This window comes from Varanus komodoensis, unplaced genomic scaffold, assembly GCF_004798865.1.
Source record: "Varanus komodoensis strain SLA01 unplaced genomic scaffold, ASM479886v1 scaffold44_3, whole genome shotgun sequence".
NCBI classification, from domain to species: Eukaryota; Metazoa; Chordata; class Lepidosauria; order Squamata; family Varanidae; genus Varanus; species Varanus komodoensis.
This window is the reverse complement of record NW_025336010.1, coordinates 1,662,793-1,674,118: the sequence shown is the minus strand read 5'-3', so window position 1 is coordinate 1,674,118 and position 11,326 is coordinate 1,662,793. Positions and strand designations below refer to the sequence as shown.

Sequence of the window (11,326 nt, the reverse complement as noted above, 5' to 3'; positions counted from 1 at the left end):
CAAGGGCGCCGGGGACGCCGGCGCGCTCGGGAGCCGCAAGGCGCGCCCGGCAGCCCGGCCGCGCTGCGGCGGGGAGCGCCCGGCCCCGAAGGCCGCCGGGGCTGCAGCCGTCGCCGGGGGCCCATAGCTGGCTTCGTGCGTCCCGGAAGACATGGCGGGGCCCCACCCGTGAGGCGCTGTGGGTTGCAAAGGGGCCGCTCCGGGAGAGGCGGCGCGGGGGGCCCTAAGCGTCCCCGGGCAGTCCAGCTCGGCGGGGTGGCAGCTGTCGAGATCCGGTGCGGTTGCCGGGAGGGGGCCGCTCCGGCCCCAGCAAGGCGGCGGACGGCCTCCGGGCGCATGTCCCGCGGGGCTCGGGACGGGGTCTGCTCTTCCACAGCCGACTGACCTTGCAGACTTCGGCACTTTTGTCTCCGTTGTAAAATTGGGCCATGCTCGAGCTGCAGTAAAACAGCAAGTGCGAGAAGCAGCTTCGGACGTGCAGTTCCAGCAGCTGCCCGGGATCCCTCGTCGTGCCTCGCCCTGCCTGCCCCCTCGGTCGGTGGGGCTGCTCCGCGCTCGTCCACCTCGCGGCCCCTCGCCGAGGACCCGTTGCGCCCAGCGCCTCCTGCGTTCTCGCTTGCAGCTTGGGCAGTTAAATGCCTGCGGCAGCTTCACACGGTTTACCGGATGGTAGAATTGCCGGAGACACACCAGATGCTTCGTCAAACTTGCCGGGACTTTGCCGAAAGGGAACTGGTGCCCATCGCTGCTCAGCTGGATAAGGAGCACCGCTTTCCGGCAGAGCAGGTATGTGGTGCCTTTCCAGGTAACATGCCTGCCCAGCTGGCCGTCAAATAGCCGCAGTGCCTGGCTCTCATTCCTGCCTGTGGCGGGTGCCATCTCTTCGCTGACCTGTTTGTTTCCTTTTCCTTGAAGTGGGCAGCAGAGTTGGGCTGGGAGGGCCCAGGTTCAGGTTCCAGTTCCCACATAGCCCTGCAGCTCACTGGGTGACTTTAGGCCGAGAACCCCCCTCAGCACAACCTGCCTCACAGCACTGTTGTGTGGCTAAAGCATGAAGAGGAGGGGCTCACGTGGGCTCCTTGAGAGGATGTGTATTGAACAAATACAGCACTTTTAAGATAGGCACAGTTCTTTTTTACTTTTTACTTCTTTGACTTCTGCATCTAGAGAAACTGGATTTAGGACTGCAGGTGGCGCAGTGGTTTAAACTGCTGTGCTGCTGGGCTGGTTGATCGAAAGGTCGCCGGTTCAAACCTGCACAACGGGGTGAGTTCCCATTGCTCCATCCCAGCTCCTGCCAGCCTTGCAGTTTGAAAGCAAATGCAAGTAGATGAAAAGGTACCACTTCAGTGGGCAGGTAACAGTGTTCTGTGCACTTCGATGTTTCGTCATGCCGGCCACATGACTGCGGAGACTGTCTGCGGATGAACTCTGGCTCCTTCGGCTGGGAAACGGAGATGAGCCACCGCCCCCTAGTCAGGCATGACTGGACTTAATGTCGGGGGAAACCTTTACCTTTTACCTAAATCCGTGCCAGTCTACGCCATTTCTCTTGTTTTGCATCACTTTGCAACTTCTGCCTTGGTCCTGGGGAAGGGAGGGGAATGCGCTGAAGCCCTTCTCTTGTCTGCAGTGTCTGCAGACCGCCGCTTGCTCTTAGCCTCCTTTGCTATTCTCAGTTCATTTCCTGCTTTAGCCTCCCTGATGTTATTCCCGCAATTCCTTGCTATTTGTTCATACTCTTCCTTCGTGGCCTGGCCCTGCTTCCACCTCCCGTACATGTTCTTTTTTTCTTTCAGGCTGTCACTCAACTTTTTGTGGAGCCACACGGGTTTCCTCTGTTGTCTTCTATACTTTTTTTCTTGTGGGAATTGTTCATAGTTGTGTTTGGAGAATTTTCTTTTTCAAACTTTTCCACCCCCTTGGACTCCCCTTATTTATTTATTTCCATTTCTGTGCCACTCCATAACCCAAAAGTTCCTTAAGAGTTAATTGCCATGGCACCTCACGGATCATTGTTCTGAGTCCCTTAAAGTTGGCTTTCTTGAAGTCCAGGGAATGTGTTTGGCTGCAGTTAACCTTTGTCTCCTTTATAGTTGAGAATCCAAGTATCACAAGGTCACCTTCCCCCAGAGTTCCTGTGGCTGCTATTTTGTCCACCAGGCCATCCCTGTTAGTATTCATTCGAGAATAGCTGATCCTCTTGTTCCTTCCTCTACCTTCTGCTGGAGGAAGTTGTTGGCAACGCATCTCAGGAAACTCTTGGAGAGCTCATGTTGGGCAGAAATGGTCTGCCAGCATATATTGGGGAAATCGAAGTCCCCCGTGATGACTGCTTCATTCTTCTTAGAAATGCTGGCAAGCTGCTTTTCGAAGGTTGCATCCTTGTCCTCTTTTTGCCTGGCTGGATGGTAATATAGGCCAACAACTACATTTTTCTTGTTTTTTGCTCCCTTTAAATTTACCAGATGCTTTCAATGGGGCTACTAAGTTCCTTTTCTTGTATTTCTGTGTAGATATATGTGTCTCTTGCATATAGTGCAACTTCACCTCCATTTTTGTCTTTTCTATTTTTCTTAAACAGGTTGTATTCATCAATTGTAGAGTTTATTTATTTATTTATTTAAACATTTTTAATAATGTTCCACTCATGTGAGTCATCCAACCAAGTTTCAGTGATTCCTATAAGATCATAATTGCCCTCATGTTCATGTATGAGCTCAAGTTCATGTTGTTTGTTTCTTATATGCTGTGCCCTGGTTTTCTTCCTAGATTTTTTGGGAGACTGGTGTTGGGCCCCGCCTGAGGCTTTTTCCTCTGCTGAAATAGATCAGTCTTTGCCAGGTGGTGATATGCCGTGCTGCATGTCCCCCTCCCCCCTCCCCCCTCCCCTGAATGATGCATTTTAAGGCCTTCCTGATGAACTTTTTCACGTAGAGGCCAAACACCTGCTTCCCGTTCTTTGTGAGGTGCAGCCCGTCACTTGCCAGTGGTCCGTCTTCCAGGAAGCTTAGCTTGTGGTCCCAGAGCGCAAATCTCTCTTGACGGCACCACCTTCGTAGCCAGTCATTCACCCGAAGGACTGTTCTTTCCCCAGCAGTTGCTCTTCCACATCCTGGCGGGACACTCATTGGTCTGAGCTCTGCAGCTACCTTCGCGTTGGTGGTGAATGGAACCTTTAGTGCTGGGACTGCGTGGACAGGCCTGCGGGACCTGGGAACGTGGCTCCGAGGCCTGTGCCTGCGCTTCCCCCTTCCTAGCACTCACCCGGCTCTGCGCTGGGGCCAGGACCTCCTTCCCGTTCCCTGAGCCACTTCGCTGGCTCATTTGCCCACCAAAGAGAAAGACTTGCTCTTTTGAAAAGTGCACCTTTGATCTCTGTGGTGGCCACCCCATGGGCTTCCTGTGCCCACTTCTGGTGTCTCACCAGAGCTTGTGTCCTCTGTCTCTCGCTGGTTCAGCGTCTGGGGTGCCGGTCAAGCAGAGCATTATAGACACTGCTACAAAACCTCTCCAGCTGAGCACAACTAAAAGTTCCATTTACGCGTTACCCTGTAAACCTTTCTGGTAATATCTAACTAATTTCTTCCCGTCATCTTTCACCCAGACCTTCTTGCTTCTCTCCGATTATTCTCTTTGGGGCACGTAGGACTGAGACGGAATCCCGTGTTAAAGCTCTTGGTTCTGGATTCTGTTACTGGCAATGAACGGAAGGGTAGTGGCTCCAGGCTGCTGGGCAGGGGCTTGATCTCGGCTTTGTTTTCCCTTGCAAGTGCCAAGAGGACAGAAGTCCAGCCCTCTCCCTCCTGCTGCACGTCTCACTCCTGCAGCTGTCTCTTGGTAGCTCAGTTTGTAGTTGCACTGCCTGCTGCTTTCCAGCTATCCATGACCAGTCAGAAAAGAAGGGCCCTTCCTTTGGAACTAGGGAAAGAGGACTGCTCCAGGTCTGTCTCTGGTCCTTCTCTCTTTCCACCCCCCTCTGTCCTTGCGATGGGGTTGTACGAACCAGCAGATGGTGCCTAAGCACTCAGGTTTTCTTTTGTGCGGTGTGTGTGTGTGTCGTAAACATAAGGCGTGCCGGCTCTGTGTGGATGGCGGTGATGCACTGGGCACATCCACCATGCCAGGCTTCACACCCCTGGAACAGTCTGCTCATCCCCGTGCCAGCTCACGGGCACAGGCGAGGCTGCACGCGTGTGCAGAGCAGGACCGGGAGCAGCAGTCCTGCTTTCAAGTCCTGCAGTTTTCTGTCCTCAGAGAAACAGCAGACATGCACCCTTGATCCTGAACTGCCAGCTGAAACATGACTTAATGAATTATTGCTATATTTATAGCCCACTGTTTTTCCTTTTGCAGAGAAGCTAAGCTGGCTTACATGGGCCTTGTAACAACCCTGTGATGTGTGCTAGGCCAGGAGTTGGTACCTCACCTGAAGTCACCCAGTGAGAGGGGACGCGAAGCACGGTCTCCCCAGCCTTAAACAAGCGCTCCAAGCAGAATGCCCTGCTGGTGCCATATTAATTGTAGCATGATAGTCGTTGTATGCTTATTAAGTATATTAGTAAGTGGCTAAAGTCAAAAAATAATCGCATATCTTGCACTGTGGTTTTTTTCCTGCAAAATGTGTGGTCCCTGATTCTGCCAAGGAGCTTTTGCTGTGTGGCCTGGGCAGGTGTAACCCAAATTCCACAGCTTTGATTTGCTTTTTAACCAGGAAGTGTGTTCACATAGACTGTCTCCTCCCTCGTCAGCTTTGCAACACTGTCTTTTCCCTCCTTCCAGATTAAGAAGATGGGGAGCCTTGGACTGCTAGCAGTGGATGTCCCTGAGAAGTACGGAGGAGCAGGACTGGACTACCTGGCTTATTCCATTGCCGTGGAGGAGATCAGCCGCGGCTGCGCATCCACCGGCGTCATCATGAGCGTGAATAACGTATGGTCACCAGGCGGGCTTCTCCTGGGCCAGCCGTTGCTCCCCCTCCACCCTGAGGGCAGCGGGTGGCCAGGCTCTCTGGCTGTGCTGGCTCACGGTTAGGAGACCTACAGAAGGCCCTTGTCTCTTTTAAGTCCCTCTATTTAGGACCAGTTTTGAAGTTCGGGTCTGAAGAGCAGAAACAGAAGTGGATTACTCCCTTTTGCAGTGGGGACAAAATCGGCTGCTTTGCCCTGAGCGAACCAGGTAACTTGGGCGTCTGTGCCTCCCTGGGCTATAGGCAGAGAGGGCTGCGGTGCGGCTGGCCTGTGGTCCGTGAGCACCTCTGCTCTGCCCAGCCCTGGCTGGTCCCTGGCCTTAAAGCTTCAGAAGAACTGGGGAAGGGAGTTGGAATGACCATCGGTTGTAAACGGTGCTGCCGTATGCCATGCTTTAAAAAACTGCAGGGCTGCAAGGCAGTCCAAATTGCCACCTACGTAAATCATGTATGATGTTTGCTTTCTGTTCTGCTGAGTTACTTCCCCAGCTGTGGGGAATTTGTGCAACGCCTTGGCTTCAGAACTCACTGCAGAATTGTGTGTTGCCTGAGGACCCGCGTCCCTGCTGAGGTGGGACCGGGCCGGGCCTCGGGGCCCAGCATCTGCCCAGCAAGATGGGGCAAAATTCCATTTGGCAGCTGGAACTTGGCGCTGGCTCTGCATGCACACAACTCCCGAGAGCCTTGCCCAGGAGGCATCAGAGCCAGTGGAGGAGGGCAGCATGTGGCAGCTCCCTGCACTCCAGCACGGTCCTAGAGCGAGGCCACAGAGCCCGTGCCCTTGGTCAGGGGGGCTTCTGGCCTTGTCTTCCATGGCCCTGTGAAGGAAACGGGAGCGATGCAGGAGCAGCTTCGACAGTCGCCCGACTGGTTGGCCAGGAGTGGGTCTTGAATGGCACCAAAGCCTGGATCACCAATGCCTGGGACGCCTCCGCGGTGCTGGTGTTTGCCACCACGGACAGGGACCTGAAGCACAAGGTAGGCGCACCCCCCCCCAGGCCAGGGCACCATGCGCCTTCCGGAGCATGAGAAGCCACGGCGCTGGTCAGCCGCACCAGGGTCTGGGGCGCGCGGGGGGCCGTGCGACGTGCACGCCGGGGCCAAGTCTCACCGGGAAGGTTGCGCTGGCCGTGCCGGGCACGGCCAAGGGGCGGCAGGTGCCCCGCGCCGTGTGGAGCAGAGTGGCACTCCGCTGCCCCACTGACAGGGCTGGCCTGGCAGGGAGCGGGTTGGGCCAGGCAGGAGGAGTGGCCCCGGCAGGATGGAGGGCTGCTTCCCTCGGCAGAGGCTCGGAGGGGTCAGGCCACCCAGGGTGGGCCTCCTGCAGGGGTGCAGCTTGGCGGCCGCGCTGCGCTTTGGGGTCCCTCTGCTGCAGTCCTCAGCGCCCAGTCTTGTGAGTAGCATGTTGCTGGCCATGCGTTGCTCGTGGCGACCTCCCTCCCCCTGTCCGTCTGCCACAGGGCATTAGCGCCTTCCTGGTTCCCATGCCAACTGCTGGCCTGTCCTTGGGAAAGAAGGAGGACAAGCTGGGGATCCGGGCATCGTCCACCGCCAACCTCATCTTCGAGGACTGCCGCGTCCCCAAGGCCAGTCTCCTGGGCGAGCTGGGAATGGGCTTCAAGATTGCCATGGTGAGCGAGGCGTGTGCAGTGAGTGAGGGCAACCCTCCCCGCTGATGTGGAGAGGAGCCGGGCCTGAGATGCCCCGGTTCCGGAGCTCTCCTTTGGACCTGCCCTGGGATGGCCCTTGAAGGCCAGGAGCGCCACCTGCAGCGCCCCGCTCAGCCCCAGCAGCGTCTCCAGCTGTGCTCCACGGAGCTCTGAGCTGCCGGGCAGGCGGGGAGGCGCCACAGAGGGGGCTGATGCGTCATTTCCTCTCTCTCACACACTTCTAGTGGAGGAGTGAGACTTTTTTGGGAAAAAATGAGCTGGTTGGCAGACTTTGAGAAGAGAGAGCAGCTCCCCGCTGGAGTTCTTCCTTGCTGATCTAGTTTTTCCATTGACTCCTTACTTGTAAGCCAGGTGTCCTCTAGATAGGTCATACCACGATTCCTAGCATGCCTGTGGATGCTCGGAAGTGTAGTTCAGCCCACCTGAGGGTGCCAGGCTGGGGAGACTGCTGCGGGCTGTTTCATTCCTCGCAGAGCCGCAAGGCCAAGGTGCCTCTGGAGGCACAGAATTCCCCTGGGGTGCTTCCTGCCGGCACCCCCGGAATAGCAGAGTGCTGTGTGCCACTCTTTGGGACGGGGAGCTGTGGGCACCGCGTTGGATGTGAGCCCAGGAGGTCTGTGCCTGCAGCTTCCCAGACACAAAGCACAACTTCAGAGATGCGCACTCTGCCGGAGGTGCCTCTGTGGGGAGGGTCCCGGTCCCGCCTTCCGCAGAATCCTCGCCTGCAGGAGCCTTTGAGGAAGTGGGGCTGGTGCAAGGTGGCTGGCCATGGGGCCGCCCGTTGTGGCTTCTGTGGGGAGAGGAGCTGGGCCTCCCGCTCAGCTGGCAGCTGCCTGCATTTGCGCAGGTGCCCGCTGCTTTGATTTTCTGCCCCTGCCTCAGACATGGCGGCGGCGGCCGAGGCATTCCTGCTGCCCCTGTGGCGCATGCGCACCTCTTCATCGGGGTTCGCTTCACCTTCCTTTCAGCAAACCCTGGACTCCGGGAGGATTGGCATTGCCTCCCAGGCCTTGGGAATAGCCCAGGCAGCTCTGGACTGTGCTGTGGATTACGCCGAGAAGAGAGCGGCCTTCGGCGCCCCCATCTCCAGACTGCAGGCCATCCAGGTAAGGGGAAGGCTTTCTGGTCCTGGATGGATGCCCAAGCGCTTCTCAGGAGGCCCAGCAAATTTGCTGCCTGGGAGGCGGCTGCAGGAGGCTCGCTGGGACGGCCCAGGCCGTGGGGCTGCAGAGGGGCAGGCAGGCCGCTTTGCAGCCCAGACTGCCGTTCTTCCGGGGCCCCACTGGGCATTCACACGTGTCGGGGACTCTGCGCCTGTGCAAAGCCGCAACGGAAAAAGCTTCAAGCGCTCGGGGTGGAAGGACCCCCCCCCCTTCTGGTACCTGTGTATATACTGGGAGGAGCTCCCGCCCAGCCCTCCGCTGCCCTGGAGACTGCCAGTGTTCCCAGCCGGAGCGGGAGCGACACCAGCCCTGGCCTCGGGCCGGGGAGGGGGGGAGGGCATGGCCGGAAGGCAAAACCCGGGGGGCGGGGCGGGCGGGTTGTGGGAATGCACAGGTGAGCACTGCCTGCCTTCTTGGTGGTCTCTGCATCAGGCGCCCCCTGTGTGGGACGGAGGGGCTGTCGGGTGAGACCACCGCCCTGCCTTGAGCAGCATCCAGGAGCTGTGTCTCGCAGAGGTCGCGGGGCGGCCCACTTGGGAGCTCCTCTGCATGGCTCCCAGGGGTGCCAGCGCCTCCCCCCGTGCCAGCAGCGTTGGGGGGAGGAGGGTGGTCCTGACCTGGGAGGGGTGGGAGGGTATCGAGGGTGATCCCGTGGCCCAGTTCCACAGCCGGCAGGGCACAGAGTGCTGTGCTCGCTTCCCGGGCAGGGAGGAATTGGGCGAGGGGCCCAACGAGGTGGTGGGGCTGCCTGGAGGAGGCCGTCAGTGCCTGCTCTGGCGCTTCGCGGGCAGTCACAAGTGGCTGGCGAGTCGCATTTCCCGCATGGAGAGGCACCCTCCGCCCGGAAGGAGCAGCTGCGAATGGGTGCTGCGGGGCTGCCTGCAGGATCCCAGCCGCTTGCGCTGCCTGGGCTGGTGGGTGCAGGAGGCAGCAGCAGGCCAGTGGGTACCACCCTTGGCAACGTGCTCTTCACGGGCAGAGGAGACCGGAGGAGCGGCTGGCAGCCTGGCCTTGCAGGTGGCTCTGCCATGAACTCCATCCCACTGCAGGGAAGCAGCAGAGAGGGAGGGAGAACTGGAGGCAGAAAGTTGGGTAGGAAAAAAGGGCGGGTTTAGAAGAGTGTTGGTGTTTCTTATTTTAATAGGATAGGGCGATGAAATACAGGTTTAATTGAGGGAGGTCACAGAGGAACAGCAGTTGATGTACTTGGTGGAAAAAGCTGAGCAGAAGCAAACGGAACAGAGGGGCTGGGCAGGAGCGCCTCTCCTTACGTGCACGGGGGGAACGGGCGGGGGGAACATGTCCCCTCTGGTCCACCGCACCCTTAAAGCAGTTCCCCAGTCCAGGCATTGCACATGCCCAGAAGCCCGCGAGGAAGGTCGGGGGCCATGCTGCCGGCTCTGTGCCCCTTTGCCTTCTTCTTGAAGGGCAGTGCTCTCCTTTTGGTGTCAGGAACAAAAGTGGCAAAGAGCGCTGAGCGCCAGCACCGCCCTGCCGCCAAGGAACGCATGGCACAGTCAGTGAGGCGCATTTGCCACAGGTCCACTGAAAGGGGTGGGAAATGCCCTGGACTGCGCCCATGGCAGCGCCTTGCGAGGCGGGGCAGCCCGCCTGACCCTTTGTGGCGACGGGCGTCTGCCAGACCCGCGCCCTACGCCGCCCCTGTTCCTCACGGGGTCGAATCTGCAGCCCCTGCATGGAGCGGCTCCTTGCGAGCCCAGGGCACATGCCGGCCGCCCACGGGCGCTGGGCTGGCCTGACCGCCGGGTGCCTTCTCGTTGCAGTTCAAGTTGGCTGACATGGCCCTGGCCCTGGAGAGCGCGCGCCTGCTGACCTGGAGGGCAGCCATGCTGAAGGACAACGGCCGGCCATACACGCAGGTGCCCCACCTGGCGCCCCCGGGAGGCCCCTGCACGAGCCCTTCTGGTGCCAGGCTTCCTGACCGGCCGGGGTGCTGGTAGCTGCCCCACGCTGCGGGGAGGCGAGGCGGGGAATGGTGTCGACTTCTCTGGAGCCTGTGCCCTGCCATGCCTCTTTCTCAACAGGAAGCCGCCATGGCCAAGCTGTCTGCGTCGGAGGCCGCAACATCCGTTGCCCACCAGGTAAGTGCCTCCTCCCTGCCCGAGGGGCATCCTGAGAGCTTTCTGCCAAGAGGTGGAAGCAGCTCCTCCTGTAGCTCACAAACAGCAGCGGGGCAGGACCAGCCCACGTGGCTCGCCGGCCTCGGACAGAAGGGAGCTCCGCAGCCCCTGGGCACGCGGGGCTGAGCGAGCGGCAGCAGCTGTGGGAGAGGAGCTGCCCGGCGTCGCCCGGCTTGGGCTGCCTCCCCGGCCACCGCAGGGCCCCGTCCTCCCCCGGGCGGCTCCTGGGTGTGCCAGCGTGTTCCCGCCCTGCTAGCTGGGCACGCTCGGAGTCGTGGTCCAGGGCATCCGAGAGGGATGGGGGCTGCGGTGGCTTCCTGGGGAGGGTGAAACAGTGCTTTTCCCACAGGCGATCCAGATCCTGGGTGGGATGGGCTACGTGACCGAGATGCCGGCGGAACGCCACTACCGCGATGCTCGCATCACGGAGATCTACGAGGGCACCAGTGAGATACAGCGGCTGGTGATCGCGGGGCAGCTGCTGAAAGCGTATCGTGGCTGAGCGCTTGTCTTCTGCGGGCCTCTGCCGCTGTGTGTGGACGGTTTGTCTGCTGCTGGTGTGCAGAGATGCGGGGACTCGTCCTGGCAGCCCTGCAGAGACTGACCGGCCCACCACCACTCGCCCCCGTGCTTATCCTGCACGGTGTCAGATCGAGGCAGCAGGTCTGGCTGAGAGTCAGTTTGGCCTGGTGACGTTTTAGGTTTTGCTGACATGGGAGCTTCGTACACAATGATAAGCAACTTCTATTATTTTGCACCCTGTGCCTTCCAGAGCAGCCAGAAAATGAGACTGCGCCAGGCGCCTTGGACGCGGCCAGGGCCTGCTGTGCGCACTGCCAGCTCTCACACACACATGCAGTGTCTGGTTCAGAGTTGCCGTTAATAAATTACTGGGCTGTCTTGTCTGAAGAGCGGAAGCCTAGTGGTTAGTGGTGGGGAGGCCAAGAATGCTGGGACCGGGGGTGGGGGGATTTTTCTCCAGGACTAACCCTGGAAGTGAAGGTAGAGCGGGGCGGGTGGGGGATCCAGTTAATGCCGACTCGAGCTGCTGAAGGGCAAGTAAGGCAGCTCTAAAGATGAGGCCCATGCAAGCTTTGTTCAGCCTGGTGCCCTTTAGTGCATTGTACCACAATGCCCGTCATCCCCAGCAGCATCTGTGGCAAGTACTGAGTTGGGAAGCGCTGCCCCAGGTTGAAAGCCTCGTTGGTGCACTGAGACGCGCTCATTTCCCTCCAGAGATGCGGCCACCCTGAAACAAGGTGCGGTTCCACCTTTGTGCACAACGGGCGGTTATTAATACTTGCCGACTCGTTTTCCAAGCGAGAGTAAAGCAGGGGGGCAAATGCCTGCCTTGCGGGCCTCCTTTGCTTCCTGCTCAGCTCA

The 11,326-nt window shown here is 59.0% G+C and overlaps 1 protein-coding gene across 1 annotated transcript; it reads left to right on the top strand.

Annotated features, from left to right (window-relative positions):
- Positions 1-387: 387 nt before the first annotated feature.
- Positions 388-10,852, top strand: ACADS (acyl-CoA dehydrogenase short chain; the record flags this gene model as incomplete). The annotated part of the gene is made up of 9 exons (XM_044444310.1): positions 388-786; positions 4,783-4,932; positions 5,067-5,178; positions 5,796-5,947; positions 6,430-6,600; positions 7,608-7,745; positions 9,587-9,682; positions 9,848-9,904; positions 10,293-10,852. Coding segments are annotated over 9 exons (1,428 nt in total), but the record flags the coding sequence as incomplete, so codon positions are not given.
- Positions 10,853-11,326: the final 474 nt, after the last annotated feature.